Consider the following 16,462-nt stretch of genomic DNA (forward strand, 5'->3'; position numbering starts at 1 on the left):
TTAAAGGTTTTTTTAATTAAAACAATGTTTACTGAGGTTTGTGAAAAGCCTTCATTTTGTTATTATTGTTATCATTATTATTTTAGTCGGAGCAGAGGCCAGCAGCATCCCCTGGGGCTGATAAAAGAGGCCAATATGAAAGGTCCAAAGCCTGCAGTTTCTCTGGTGTCCACTTGAGGCTGTCTCCAGCAGTGAGTCAGTCCCCATAGAGCCCCATGTTAAACTTTACAGCAGAAATAAACATGTTTACAGCCTGGTACAAAAAACAGTTTGGGTCTCTATAGCTCATTTCTCTCTTCATGACAACTGTACGGGGAGAATCTTTATACAACTCACCTGTTTACATTATATTAAGGCTTAAGGTGATGGAGCATTAGGGGCGTGGCCTCTTTGAGTGACAGGTGGGAGCTGCTAGCTGTCTGCTAGGTGTCACCTCAGCCAATTAAATTCACAGGCCAAAATTCCAAAACTCCAGGTTTTGAAAAGGAAGTCAACAAACCAACAGGTGACGTGACATGAAACAACGCTGAACAGCAGCCGCATTGAGAACAAGCTAACGTTAGCCCGACTGCAACACCAACGTAACACAGCCTCACAGTAACCACGAAAGTTAGTTTTAATACTAATGTTACCTACTGCAGCTTTAAGATAATGTGGAAAACAAGAAAAAACTAAGACTTTTACTTTATTTATATTGTATATAAAACAGTGAAACGCTACAAAATATTTTATCTTCAGCTGTCTGTCTTGTGTTTTTTCCACGTGTAGATATTTATGCAAACAATTACACATCTACATAATTCGCCTACCAGAGATATATCACAGATTGTCCATGCTGTAGTCTGGTCAGTGTGCAGCAGAGGGCGCTGCTGCCATGATAACAGACGAACAGAGTGGATGCAGAGAGGAGGGGATGTATAACGGAAAGTGCATTAACTCTGACCTGGAAATAGAGTAGATAGAAACATGGAACTCTAAAGTAATTATAGTTATAGTGTATCACCTTTTTGAAATCAATCAAAGCAAATGAAAAGGTTTGGTTGTTTGTATGCAGTGTTTTTTATACCTAAAATATGAAACAAACTTTCCTTTATTAGAAAATAAAAACCTTTGGTGAGATTAAAAAAGAATGTTGACATTTGGAATAAAAAAGGTAAAAAAAGATAATTAAACATTTAATTGAAACATAAAGTCAGATACTGAATGGTTTAGAACAGTTACATGAGGATGACTGCAAGAGACATATTACTGTCATTCTTTATTATCTGATTTATGTTGTCTTATTACCCTTACAGCCTTCAGCAGTGAATTTACCCCATGAGCTTGTTTGAGCCCATGTTAGACGCCTCCAGTCACAATCACCACAAAGTGTCAGTTGTTGGTTTGCTATTGAAATACTTTTCAATCCAAATATGACATTAGTTTATATGAATCTTGTGTCATTATGTACTTCAACACCTCAGTTCTTTTTATTATTTTTAAACTTTGGTGCATTTACTTGACATGGTAAATCTGGAGCCTGGTGGTGTTCTGTCTCAGACATGCTGGTTGGTTGACGAGTGCAATGTGTCGTCTGTTGTGTTCAACGTACTTGATGTGTGCTTTTGCTCTGGGGAACCCACACAGGTTGATTCAGCGATGCAGTTGCTGACCTCCAAGACTTGTGTTTGTGCAAATCCATGGTGAAGAGACGGTCCTGGAAAGTTGTTTAACCTCTATTTTAGACCATGTTTTAAAAACACAAGCCAACAACCCCACACCAAAGAAATCACGACATTCACACTTCACAACATTTCAATAAAAACATTTCACAATTGGAAATTTTGCAAAAAAGGAAACTTTGACAAACAATATTTCACAGAAGAAGACATTTCACAAAAGAGCATATTGTCCAAAACAACATTTAACAAGACCTAACAAAATCTAACATTTTAACTTAACAACAACCTTTTACAGAATATAATATTTATACTATAATAATACTGCGCGGTCCTTGTTGCAGACACATCGAATTCATTTCATTCAGAATTCATTTATACACATATGAGCCACATGAGTTGACATTTTTCATATCTGTCAGAACACCAAAGTAACTTTTCCACATAATCTGCAATTGTATTGTATTTGGTAAAATGTTTTCATGTCTTGAGAAATGTTGTGTTTTCTAAACATCCTGTTTTGTTAAATTTGTTTTCTAAAATGTCATTTTGTTTAGTAAAATGTTTTATTTCATGTTTTCATGTGTTGTTGTTTTTTTGAAATCATATTCCATCTCATCTTTCTGATATTTCAGAAATATCTCGATTTGATAAACGTTTTGTTAAAATATATTTTTATATATATATAGTTTTCTAAAACTTTGTGTTTGATAAATATTGTTTAGTGAAATGTTGCTTTTTGATATGAAATCTGGTGTTTTACAAAATGAAATTTTAATCTGTCTTAAAAATGCTTTCTGAGATGAAACAAGAAGTGAGTCTAACCTGAGATAAAGTTTTGGCAGGTTAAACGTTGCTCTCACAGTAAGCCCTAACAGTTGTAAAAACTTTCAACTGTTGCATATTAGGAGCTCAGGGGACCACACTGCCCCCTGGTGGTCCACCACTTTCATCACTGTGTGTTCCAGTTACCACAGCAGCCAGTAATGAGTGTTAAAGTTTCTGAAACAGAGGCGACCATTAATGAGGTCCACTGTGAGCTGCTTTGTAACAAAACACTTATCAACAGTTTCTAATGGTAATTAGCCCCCCGGGAGCTCATAGATGTTTATCAGAGCTCAGAGGGTAACACTGTTTACAGAGGGGTGATTAAAGCTCTGGGGATCTACAAGGAGCCTCGTTATGTCCAATTCATGATCCAACTTTGGCTGCTGAGTTTCAAACTGCTAGTCTTTGGTCCACAGCTATTGTTTACAGTTTACAGCTGTTGTCCAGACGATGATGAAATCTGAATACTTTTGGTCCCCCAATAATTAAGGTGAAGCCTGAGCTTGCCAACATTTGCAACATTTTCAGGACATATCATAATGGAAAAGATTCCCATGAAACTTTACCAATAATAACTGTTATATTCCACTGACTCCATGACTTCTCCTCAATAAAGCACAAAGCCTAAAGCATTATGGCATTTTTCTGCAGGCATTCTCGGCCCAAGGCCTTTTTTTCCTGGTTTGGCACCTCACTTCCAAATAAGGTGTTAATGCCACAACTTGTATCAATCATTCAGACAGTTGTGTGCTTCTTAATCTGGGGCAACAGTTTGGTGAAGGTCATAAATTCTTTAAATATGACAAATCCCACATTTATAAAGAAATGATCCATTAACAAATGGATTTCCCAGTTTGGTTCTTGCAGAAATGGACTGTCCTACACAGAGCAAAGACCTTAGCGCCCTCAAACAACTCGACATCCTGGTGGTAAAAAGGTGGTAGAAAGCCTTTCCATAGCAGGTGTAGATACAAAGATGGATGGAGTTTGCACAAAGAGAAGTAAAGGTACAGTAAGAAGTCCAGTGTGCAGTCTGGAGTCTCTTCAGAGACGGAGGCCAGCTCCCTATTGGCGGACCCTAAACGCCTCATGGCAGAACTTAATTCTATTAACCTGTTGGTCAAAGAGACACCTGGGAGCTCAGAGTTCTCCAGGACACTCATTACAGCCAAATAATAACACAGACAAACAGGAAACACAACGCACACACAGATTTCGGTGTTTACTGGCTGCAGTGAACGCCTCAGTTGGGTTTGGTGGCTGTTGGTGATTAAATACTACACGGCACCAAAATCTAACAGGTTCATTATCCTCTATAAATATGTAACAACATGACAACTTGACTATAATTTATTTGTTCTAAACAAGTGGAAGTTTTGACCTGATAACATTGCAAGACCACAAGGTGAGCAAGTCACTAAAAATATGATGGTCAAAATGGTTGTTTGTTTGTTTGTTTGTTTGTTTGTTTGTTTGTTTGTTTGTTTGTTTGTTTGTTTGTTTGTTTGGTTGGTTGGTTGGTTGGTTGGTTGTTTGTTTGTTTGTTTGTTTGTTTGTTTGTTTGTTTGTTTGTTTGTTTGGTTGGTTGGTTGGTTGTTTGTTTGGTTGGTTGGTTGGTTGGGTGGTTGGGTGGTTGGTTGGGTGGTTGGGTGGTTGGTTGGTTGGTTGTTTGTTTGTTTGTTTGTTTGTTTGTTTGTTTGGTTGGTTGGTTGGTTGGTTGGTTGGGTGGTTGGGTGGTTGGTTGGTTGGACAAAATGACCTTTCTTGCCTTTCCTTTCCAGATTCTGCAGACATGATGGCCAACATCTGATCCCTACAGCAAGTAACCTTTTGTTTTTAAAAACAGGAATATTTCTTCCACAGCTCTGTTCAAAGCCACACCATTCACAAAAACAAAGAATTTACCTCACCGAGCATAGGAGTTGCCTAAAAAATTAAGGCTTGATTGATGCAAAAGATACAGGGTACTTTGCAAACAGATACTGAAGGGTAACATAAAACATATACTCTGGAAACATTGAAACAGTTGCCAGAGGGTTGCTTTGAACAGACCATGGAGGGTACCATGATTCAGATGTAGAGGGCACCTAGGAACAGACCCTAAAGTCGGAGATATACTTGCTTTTAACTATGCGTGTATGCATGATGGCTACGTTCCCTGCGTCTGTTTTAAGCGTCGACTGTGTACGTCCTCAAAAATTAACACTACACATATGCAAGATGCAGTTTGCTCATGAGCAGTAGGGGCAGTGTAGAGGCAGAGGGGATGTGACAGGGTCAAAACAGCAGCAGAGACAACAATGGCAGGAAGTTCTGAAGACGAGCTGATAGACTGAGTCCACAGACTGTTTTAGACGTCGACGTGGAAACCTGCAAAACTAAATGGAAACAAGTCCGGGACCGTTACGACCATTATGGGGATGGAGCAGACGGTGTGTTCTGTCCACCGAACACACAGAAGCTGTTTCTGCTGTGATCTCAGAGTGAACATCACGGTAACCTCCTCGAATGTATCCATGTCTGTTGTTTACATCCCCCACATACGGTAGTTGCATACAGCCTGAGCTCTCTGGTGCGCCCTCTAGAGGTATCCTCCAGTAACACACATAGTGCAAAGACAAGTACGTGAACAATTACAATCATAACACAGCCGGTTGTGTTCACAAATGGAAGGCCAAGCAGCAAGTATATCTCCGGACTAAGGCTGCCTTAAAACAGATGCTAAATGGTCATTTAAAATCAGATGTTAAGGCTACTTCGGAACAGGCCATAAAGGGTTGCTTAAAAGAGCAGCTAGAGGGAACTTTGAAATGGATGCTAAAGGGTACCTTGATACAGATTATAAATGGTGCCTTGACAGGTCAATAAGGTTACCCAAACAGAAGCTAATGCTAACTTGAAACCAGTGCTTAAGATAAAGGACATTTGTAGCGTTGTAGTAGTAGTTGTATGAGGATACGTTGTATAGGGCTCTTCATGTTCTTTATTCTTGGATGTGAGCCATAGAATACAGTGATGGAAAGAAAACGTGTTGTTTGGAAATATCTCAGTACTTAATTGTAATGACTTGATGATTGCTGCTGACTGACTGGCTATGGCCAACACATTCATTTGTTATGTCACAGGTTATCTAAGGCTAAGTGAGTCCCCTGGTGTCAAAATAACTTGTATAAGAAACATTGACGAGCTTTGTTGTTGCTGGTGAATACTACGTGCTTATGGTGATGAGTAAAGACTGTAATGATGTAGACGGCACTGTTATTAGAAGCGCAACTGTTTAGAACTGTTTCCTATTGTCTGAATTGAATCAAAATGAATGTATAGATGTTTTACTCTGCCTGTGTTACTGATTTTATTTGTATTACATTTGAGCATGGAATAGTGGGTTACTATAGACCTTAAGTATGTCCTAATATTTACAGAGTACTGTGATTTTTGTTCTTTCAGGATGATGGAAAACTACACCTACAACAGCTTCACGCTCCAGCTGGAGGGGTTTAAGATTAAGAAGGATTCAAAATACCCTGTGTTTGTGCTCTTCTTACTTTCCTATGTTGTTGTAATGGTATTCAATGTTGGCATTTTGGTTCTAATATTCATCGACACCAACCTCCATCAGCCCATGTATCTCCTGTTTTGCAACTTGTCGGTCAGTGACATCATTGGAAGTACTCATATTTTGCCGCGCTTGCTTGCGGACGTGTTGAAGCCTCCGTCTGAGCTCTTCATAACTTACTATGAATGTGTCGCCCAGGCTTTCACCACACAGTTCTTTGGTGCCACTTCCCACACTTTGCTCATGATCATGGCCTTTGACAGATATGTGGCCATCTGCAATCCTCTGCGCTATGCAACAATCATGAGCAACAAAATGGTGGTGAAGCTGACAGTTTCTGCCTGGGGGGTGGCTTTTGTTTTGGTGTCCATCCTGATGGGTCTGACCATTCGGCTGAACCGATGCAGGACTCTGATTACAAACCCTTACTGTGATAATGCCTCCTTGTTTAAGCTCTCCTGTGAGAGTGTGTTCATTAATAATGTCTATGGCCTCACTTTCACTGTTGCTTTGCTCACCTCCTCTGTAGGCAGCATGGTTCTCACCTACACTAAGATTACAGTCGTCTGTCTGATGAGTAAGAGCAAGTCTTTAAACAGTAAGGCTTTAAAGACCTGCAGCACTCACCTGGTTGTGTACCTGATCATGCTGATCAGTGGATTCATTGTCATTATTCTGCATCGTTTCCCTCAGTACACAGACTACAGGAAACTCGCTGCCATTCTGTTCGTTATCGTCCCTGGAAGCCTCAACCCCATCATTTACGGCGTGCAGTCCAAAGAGATGCGAAAATTCTTATTTGAAATATTTCACTCTCGAAGACGCTCGCCATCGTGTAGAAAGTAGACGTAATGAAACCATGAATGTTAAAAGCTTTATAATTCATACACATGTATATAAATGTTTATTGCAAAATATGTTGTGATAGCAAACGGTTCTGTTACATGGGCTGTTACTTTTATGGATAAAGAACTATAACGTTCTACACACAGTATTAGAACACAGCACAATCACAGAGTAAATACATATAGCTCTTTAAATATCACCACCTTGGTTGTTTAAAAAAAAAACTAACATAGCCCAGATTATTATTGTAAAAAGTGCACATTGCTCGCATGCTCGATTCTGTGTGTGATCTGTGTAAACAAAAGGTCGATAAATACATTGTTGTGTAAATACAAATCTGATAAACGACCAGTGCAAAGTATCAAAGAGTGAGGTTAACATCTCTGACATCATCATGATCTCTGATGGTACCTGATACCATCAGAGATCGTTTGTGTTGATGAGGATAGACAGCTGTAATAACCTTGTAAAGTTGTACGTTGTGGAATGTGTTTTGTGTTTGCGGCGTTGCCCTCAGCACCATGCTGCTTTCTGCTTTTCAGACATGTGTGTTATGTGACATAATAAATGCAGAGATGAGTCGATGATGCCTCAGCTTGGTCATATGTTAACGTGTTTCTTATCATAACTCTTATAGCTTTGCAAACATGCCCAGACATGAACAGACTGGCCCTGCTCTCAAAACGCCCTTCAAGTTACAGCCTGGGTGTCTTCATGCAGTCTGTACGAGTTCAGAGTAATATAAAGCTAAAGAGAACCTCTTGCACTAATATTAGCCAACGTGCTAGACTCGCCACGTTTGAAAACAATACAGTGGAGTACAGTGAGATGTTGGCTGTGTATTTGAACAATGTGTGATTTACTTACGAAGGACAGTGAAACAATATTAGACAAAAACAGATTACCAATAGAAACAACCATGTCAACAAAAACTGAAACTTTGTGGACTTAATCAAATTTGAATTAATAAACAACTGTTGCATTGAAATACATTAGAATGCACAAGTCTACCTAACCTATTGGCCAAGTGTGTATTTGTGCTGGCATGTGCTTGGGCCAAGGCCTGAGGGCCAGAGACTCTTAAGAGCTCAACGAGCCTGTTAGAATGGCTGGCCTATTAATGGAGTCAAAGTAGAACTGGACTCTCAGGAGTAGAGGTCAGGATGGTTCTACCCTGACCCTGGGACCTCAAACCCTGCCCGAGATACAACCCAAGACTTCCTTTATTGAGGAACATAAAACTGTTCAGTGTAATGCTATAACAGTTAGTGGATTGATGTGGTGGGCTGCACAGCTAGAGGGTTCCAGGTTCAAATTCCTGTTTAGCTGTTGTGGACCTCACAGCGTGGAGTTTGCATGTTCTCCCTGTGCATGTGTTGGTTCCCTCCAGGTGCTCCGGCTTTCTCCCACAGTCCAAAGACATGCTCGGTAGGTTCATTGGTGACTCTGCCCGTAGGTGTGAATGTGTGCATGAAAGGTTGTCTGTCTCTGTGTGTCAGCCCTGTGATTGACAGGTGACCTGTCCAGGTGTAACCCTGCCTCTCGTCCAATAACAGCTGGGATCGCCTAAACAAGACAGGCTGAACAGGATAAGCAGGATAGATGATGGATTGATTGTTCCGGTTTAAGTCAACTAAGTCAAGCACATTAGAGTTTTCCAGTTCCATCCGGGCCTGTCATTTTGGATCCGTAAAGGCCTCTGTCTTAAATAAAGTCTTGCAGCACTTACACCGGGCCTGCCTACTTTGTTGTCTACAAGACCACCACCAGCAATGTGGCAGCCCACTTGATATTGGACAGACCCTCCTATTAGGGTATAAGGGTTCATGATCCCAAAATGATCAGTAGGCTGAAGTACCTACCGTGAGGCAGGTGAAGCAGAACCAACCGTCCACGAACCAACCATGGGGCGGCTGTGGCTCAGTGGTAGTCTTGGTCGTCTTTCAATCAGAAGGTCGTAGATTCGATCCCCAGCTCCCTCAGGCTACATGGCAAGACACTGAACTCTGGTGGCCATCATGTATGAATGTGATAACTGATTGACAGTTAGGCGCTTTACGTTGTGTAAAAGCGCTATATAAGTACAGTCCATTTACCATCATCACTTCCTCCAAACTCTTAAAGGAGATCCCTCCATGTAATGTCAGAGAGAAGAAATCAACTTATAGTTCAATGAAAATACAAATGAAATAAGAAATGTGATGAGGTGGAATGAGGTGGTTCAGAGAAAGTTTGCCCGGGCCATATTTTGCTGTTCCTCAGCGGACTGGGAGGCTTCTGGGGTTTCACTGGACAAACAATAACATGAAAACTTCCCAGATTGGTTCATCTTTTTATTGCTTGTGTAACACTTGTCAAGTGAGCATATGACAAACCAAATATGACAAACCAAATATGTCTCTTTAAATAACATAACAAAGAGTCGGTCTAGACCTGCTCTTTCTATAAAGTGTCTCTATAGATTTGGCGCTATACAAATAAAATTTGATTTGATTTGATTTGAAATAGAAAATAAAGGGATGGTGGAATTGAGGACAAAACGGGGACAAATGACTTTCGTAGTAGAGCTACATGTGGAGGTTGTTGACAAGTCTACTGGCCATCATAATAGATACCAATGTTGCGTCAGACAGTATCCAAGGTAACGATTGTTCCCTAAAGTTAAAATTCTCTCTTTAAAACATGGCAACCGAGAACAACATCTTGTTCAGTGCTGGCAGGTCTTACCAGCAGAGAAGAAACGTAAGACACCAGGGAAACTCAGGGTAGGTTACACTGATCTTAATGAATGCTTATGAATGTTCTTTTTTCAGAATTTGTTATCATTCAAGAGACATTCACTTTTTCAGCTTTCCAATACCATAGACAAGAACCTGTGGTAAAAACTGGGAGATTTACCATGACCTTTAGGAACTGATCTCTGATGCTTGTATTTCATAATAATACCTGTGACATTAACATGTTTTGTTTTTTTCAGGATGATGGAAAACTTCACCTACAACAGCCTCACACTCCAGCTGGAAGGGCTGAACGTCTCCAAGGACTCCCTCTACCCTGCATTTCTCTTCTTCTTTTTCTCCTACCTCTTTATAATGGTTGCAAATGTAGGCATTGCTTTTCTGGTTTTCATTGACAAGAACCTTCACCAGCCGATGTACCTTCTGTTTTGCAACCTGCCCTTTAATGACATTCTTGGAAACTCCATCACGGTGCCCCGTTTGCTTGTGGATATGATGCAGCCTCCCTCTGAGCGTCTCATCAGTTACTATGAATGTATTGTCCAGGCTTTCGCCACACACATGTTTGGAACAACCTCTCACACCGTGCTCATGATCATGGCCTTTGACAGGTATGTGGCCATCTGCAATCCTCTGCACTATGCAACAATCATGACCAACAAAATGGTGATCAAGCTGACGGTTTCTGCCTGGGGGGTGGCTTTTGTCTTGGTCGGGATTCTGCTCGGTCTGACCATTCGGCTGAACCGATGCAGGACTCTGATTACAAACCCTTACTGTGATAATGCCTCCTTGTTTAAGCTCTCCTGTGAGAGTGTGTTCATTAATAATGTCTATGGCCTCACTTTCACTGTTGTGTTGTTCACAGCTTCTATAGGCAGCATGGTTCTCACCTACACTAAGATTACAGTCGTCTGTCTGATGAGTAAGAGCAAGTCTTTGAACAGTAAAGCTTTGAAGACCTGCAGCACTCACCTGGTTGTGTACCTGATCATGCTGATCAGTGGATTCGTTATCATTATTCTGCATCGTTTCCCTCAGTACCCAGACTACAGGAAACTCGCTGCCATTCTGTTTCATATCATCCCTGGAAGCCTCAACCCCATCATTTACGGCGTGCAGTCCAAAGAGATTCAGAAATTTTTGTTAAAGTTCTTTGAGCCCAAAAAGGTTTTGCCATCACGATAAAGACAATGTTTATTTATACATTTCTTCTTCTGTGGTCTACTGTCTCTTTTATGATGTAGTGCTCGTCCTTTCTGGGTGTATAGGCCTCTCATTAAAGGCTCCTTTTCTTTTACAGTCCAATAATAATAAAGTCATAAGTATTATCTATGAATACTGTGGTAATATCATCGAGTTTTTATTATTAGGGCTATAATTTAAATAACTGAATACTCAGTTGGGGAGACCCTGAGTCAACTGGCATTTTTTGAGCCCCGCTTGCTTTCAGGTTAGGATTCCGTCAGTGTTGATCCTGTGCAAGGTGTTTACTGGAGCTGAATTATCTGCAGAGGTATCCTCCTCTTCAAATAAAACAGTCTGAAGAGGAAGGGTTTTTAAATCTTTACCTCAGACATGGGACACCTTTTGTTCAGTCATGTAGCTTGTTACAGTGGACATGGAAACAATGGTACTGTCACTTAAGTTATCGTTTACCATAGTGCTGTGAATAGCAATTTTCTTCAATGCTTGTTATAATAATGCCATTGTACATCTTTGACATAAACTTGGATATCAAATGAATTCCAAAATGTTTGCATTGTTATTTGTGAACATGTTTGCCATGTTCCATGTTGCACTGCAAAGCAAACTGGTCATTTCTTCTACCATCCCCCTCACACCGATACAACAATACTCCAATATTCACCAAAGCCAAACTTTCTTCAGAGCTGATATCAAATGATGACCACAGTTGTGTTTCTGGCAATCATAGAGAGAGCCACTCCCTGCTCATGGATGTTAATGTTCCATTGTACCATTTATCAAAAGTTTTTGGAGTCGATTTATTTGCTACTAAAAAAATTTCACATTTCCAGAGAGGGGAGAGATCGTAGGTCCATAAGTGAATAAATGTCTTGTTGTCAAAAGCAATTACTTGCAAGTTTAGAGTGCCTTTAAATGGCGCCCTAAGATATATTAGTGTTCAGGTTATAAAAGTGTAGAGCATAGACAGAAATTAATATAATATAATAAGAAGAATATGATACACGAGTGGCAAATAAAGCCCAAAACAAAATGCTTGACAATTGTCCCAGATGTCATTACTAGATAAGGCCATGAAAAGGGCAATGTCACAGAACCATTGGGGAAGTAGTGAGCTTTGATGTATGGTCAAGTGCACAAGTCAAATGATTTCCAATTTAAGATGGCAAAATGCCATGAATGTACCTCAGAACCAATCAAACCAATGAGCTGGAGGTGGTCTCCTCCACTGCCAGTGAACATCCAGGGAAGGGACATTCACTCAGTTTACACCTGATAATTCCTCCTGAGTGATTGGATCAGAAGTGGACAGCCATAGGTAAAAGTGTAAACACACCCAGGATGCATTGAGATCCGATCACTCAGGTGACCACTCAGAGATGGTCCTGAACACAGTTGTCCACCTTCGTTTGGCCGTGCGTACGCATATGTGTCCTGGACCGCCCACTCTCTAGTTATGCATGGCAAGCATAGCATTTAGTAATGGACTATACCACATTTTCTATTTTCTATACCACAGCTACTATCAATCAATCAATCAATCAATCAATCAAATTTTATTTGAATAGGCCCAAATCATAACCAAAGTTATCTCAAGACACTTTACAGACAGAGCAGGTCTGGACCGTACTCTGTTATTTAGAGAGCGCCCCAACGTGAATCACTATGAGCTGCACTTCAACTTCCTTTAACAGGCAGAAACCTCGAGCAGAACCAGACTCATGTGGAACATCTGCCTCGACTGGATGGACCGAACAGTGGGACAGAAGGAGATGCAGGATAGAGACAGGCAAAGAGACCAACAACAACATGTGTTCTTGTTAGAACAACAACAACAATAACAGATGATACATACGTATGGTTACAATACCAATAATAATGGTACAAATGTTACAATGTTACAACAATGTTACAGTTTCATTTAGCAGATGCTTTTGTCCAATGCGACGTACATCTGAGAGTTAATACAACACAAGCAACGATCAGTTGTGTGTAAAATTAGCAAGAACAGCAAAGTAATGATGAAAGGCTGATAATAATAATTGTAACAGTTCAAGTCAACAGGTGAATTATTAGCATTGGCAACAATAATAATCATACTATGGGGAAGGCAGATCTTAGTAGTTGTTGCAGTCTGAGTCGAGCAGGTCCACAGCAGCAGGTCCACAGCAGCAACGATCCCCAGGAACCTACGAGACAAGGGAGCTCAAGAACTCCCGGGAAGATATATGGTTAGTAACATTAAAGATACATAGTTAATAAGATGCATTAATATAACATAAATGCATACAAAGAAAGTGGGGGAGAGAGAGAGAGAAAGAGCAGCTCCCAGGTTGTGTAAATACCAAGTGATCTTGCGCCCACGTTAGCGCCCATGGGTGTGTTGGACTTAAAATGAGGTGTGGTCAGGCAAATGGCGCGTTGCTATCTCGAGGGCGCAGAAAGTGACCAACAAAAACCTGGTCTAAAGTCTATGGTGCAGTCTGTCTCTGATATTTAAAGGCCGCATTATGAGCACACATCAGTGAGTTCACAACACGCGGCTCTCTGTTTGTTACTCACGCGGGGATGCACAGCAGCGCTTCTACTAGTAAGGAAAGAGCTGATACAGTGAAATAACATTGGTTACTGTGAGACAGCAAGCTTTTGTTTCCCTTTAAATCATGATACTGCCTTAGGTTTGTTACCGATCTGGTGAGAAGTGCCGGAACAAGCTCATGGATGTGGACAGGCTCACCGCTGCCTCCACACACCTTCTTCACCTCAGGGAGATTCTTGCTCGAGCCGCACACGGGCCAAAAACTTCCAAGACCATCACAAAAGCCAAGGACCACAGGACTTAATGACTACAGACCCGTCGTCCTGACCTCTGTGGTATTGAAGTCTTTTGAGCGCCTGGTGCTCTCACACCTCAAGGACATCACAGACCCTCTCTTGGACCCCCTGCAGTTCGCCTACAGAGCCAACAGGTCCGTAGACGACGCAGTCAACATGGCCCTCCACTTCATCCTCCAGCACCTGGACTCAGCAGGAACCTATGCCAGGATCTTGTTTGTGGATTTCAGTTCTGCCTTCAACACGATCATCCCCGCTCTGCTTCAGGATAAGCTCTCCCAGCTGAACGTGCCCGACTCCACCTGCAGGTGGATCACTGACTTCCTGTCCGACAGGAGGCAGCACGTGAAGCTGGGGAAACACGTCTCTGACTCCTGGACCATCAGCACCGGCTCGCCTCAAGTCTGCGTTCTTTCCCCTCTGCTCTTCTCCCTGTACACCAACAGCTGCACCTCCAGTCATCAGTCCGTCAAGCTCTTGAAGTTCGCGGACGACACCACCCTCATTGGACTCATCTCTGGTGGGGACGAGTCTACCTACAGGTGGGAGATTGACCATCTGGTGACCTGGTGTGGTGAGAACAACCTGGAGCTTAATGCTCTGAAGACAGTGGAGATGGTTGTGGACTTTAGAAAGACAGCAGCCACACCCGCCCCCATCACCATCAGAGACTCCACTGTTTCCACTGTGGAGTCTTGCCGCTTCCTGGGGACCATCATCAGCCAGGACCTCAGGTGGGAGCTGAACATCGGCTCCCTCATCAAAAAGGGACAGCAGAGGATGTACTTCCTGCGGCAGCTGAAGTTCAACCTGCCAAAGACAATGATGGTGCACTTCTACACCGCCATCGTTGAGTCCATCCTCACATGCTCCATCACCACCTGGTACGCTGTAGCCTGCCCTTGTCCTTGGCAGTATCATCCGCTCTGCAGAGAGGGTGATTGGCTGCAATCTGCCATCTCTCGAGGACCTGTACACCTCCAGGACCCTGAGGCGTGCAGGTAAGATTGAGGCCAACCCCTCTCACCCCGGTCACAGTCTCTTTGAGACCCTCCCCTCTGGCAAGAGGCTGCGCTACATCAGGACCAAAACCTCCCGACACAGGAACAGTTTCTTTCCTTCAGCTGCCAGCCTCGTCAACAAGATATATTATACTCAAGTATAATTGAGTATCATCTGCATAACAGTGAAAATGAAGGGAGTGTTTCCTCATGATATTACCCAGAGGAAGCATATATAAGGTAAAAAGAATCGGTCCCAGCACAGAACCTTGTGGAACTCCATGACTAACTTTGGTGTGCATAGAGGACACATCATGAACATTAACAAACTGAGATCGATCTGATCAATAAGACTAAATCCAACTTAATGCAAATTCTATAATACCAATTAAATGTTCTAGTCAGAATCGGGTCTAAAAGACAGGTTGATGGTTTAGACGAGGGGATCAAAGAATTTAGCTCAGGAAGGTCAACTGGAGAAAAACAGTGTAAACAGGTTTGTGAGCAGTTTCCAAAGATACATCTGCACCAGTTAACGGCAGGAGGTTACAGAGTCTCTAATCTTGAGGATTTTGTCCTTAAAGAAGCTCATGAAATCGTCACTGCTGAGGCCTATAGGAATACTTGGCTCACTGGAGCTGTGACTCTCTGTCAGCCTGGCTACAGTGCTGAAAAGGTACCTGGGATTGTTTCTATGTTCTTCTATGAGGGAGGAGTAGTAGACACCTCGAGCATGCCGTAGGGCCTTCCTGTATTTATTAAGACTATTTTGCCAGAGTAAACGAGACTCTTCTGTTTTGGTGGATCGCCACATTCTTTCAGATTTACGCCACATTTGCTTCAAGTTACGAGTTTCTGAGTCATACCATGGAGCTAGCCTCTGTCGTTTAATAATATTCTTTTTTAAGGGGGGCAATCGAATAAGAGCTTTCTGTAGTAAACAGATGTGGTAAAGAATTAAAAGCAGCTGGAATTGCTTCCTTAAATTTAGCTACAGCCCTATCAGACACACTACACCCTGCTGCTGAAAATGTCCCTGTCGTGGGACTAACAAAGATCTAACTTATAACAATCACTAAGGCTGGCTTCACACTGGAAGCGTGCGTGACGGCAGCGGTTCTCGGTCAAAATCCACGGTGAAAATGAATTGTGAAGAGACCTATTGATCTCTGACAGCAATATTAACATCTCTTCCTGTGGTAAAAGTCACAGGCATGGAGAGTAAAGTAGGTCAACACTTCCATCAATTACACTCCTCTTGTAATTGATGGTGAACATGGAAACACAAGTCATATCCCAGGACTGCAGCTTGTTGACAGTTGCATTAAGGATTATTATGATCTCTTAAAGTTGCATCACATTTCCTCTGGGTATTGATGACTGATTCCCATAACTTAAAATCACGTCCATAAAACATGACAACAGAGGAGGTCTTGTTTGGAGCTTAGAGTGGAGACACAAGAACAGGCTGATAGAAGACACTCAAAGTAGGTATGACTGGTGTACAAGAACAGGTGTTGTTTTTTAAGTTTACCATGCTGGATTATTTAGTTGCTTTAAATTTGTTGTGGAACCTGATAGGATTATACTTTTCTGATCATCAGGGAGGATTTTTAGCTTCAGTGCAGAAGAGGAAGGAAGGGGTAGGTAGAAAGACTTTACAAGATGAAATGTACTTTACAGGAAGAACGTACGACCCAATTCAAACCCCAAGATGGGAAAGATGTCCTTTCTAGTTCATTGTACCATCACTCTGATGCTTGGATTTCATTAGATTATTTTTTTTCTTTCAGG

General features: G+C 41.7%; 2 protein-coding genes across 2 annotated transcripts; both read left to right on the forward strand.

Moving 5' to 3' along the window:
• Positions 1–5,934: 5,934 nt before the first annotated feature.
• Positions 5,935–6,888, forward strand: LOC138599617 (olfactory receptor 8G17-like). The gene has a single exon (XM_069671365.1). It carries the CDS (start codon positions 5,935–5,937, stop codon positions 6,886–6,888), a length of 954 nt encoding a protein of 317 aa, XP_069527466.1.
• A 2,978-nt stretch (positions 6,889–9,866) lies between these two features.
• On the forward strand, positions 9,867–10,814 carry LOC138597028 (olfactory receptor 52N5-like). Its single transcript, XM_069668541.1, has one exon. It carries the CDS (start codon positions 9,867–9,869, stop codon positions 10,812–10,814), a length of 948 nt encoding a protein of 315 aa, XP_069524642.1.
• The last annotated feature ends 5,648 nt before the right edge of the window (positions 10,815–16,462 follow it).

This window comes from Semicossyphus pulcher, unplaced genomic scaffold (assembly GCF_022749685.1).
Source record: "Semicossyphus pulcher isolate SPU_LCO1_2020_fin unplaced genomic scaffold, fSemPul1.0.p SCAF_10, whole genome shotgun sequence".
NCBI lineage: Eukaryota > Metazoa > Chordata > Actinopteri > Labriformes > Labridae > Semicossyphus > Semicossyphus pulcher.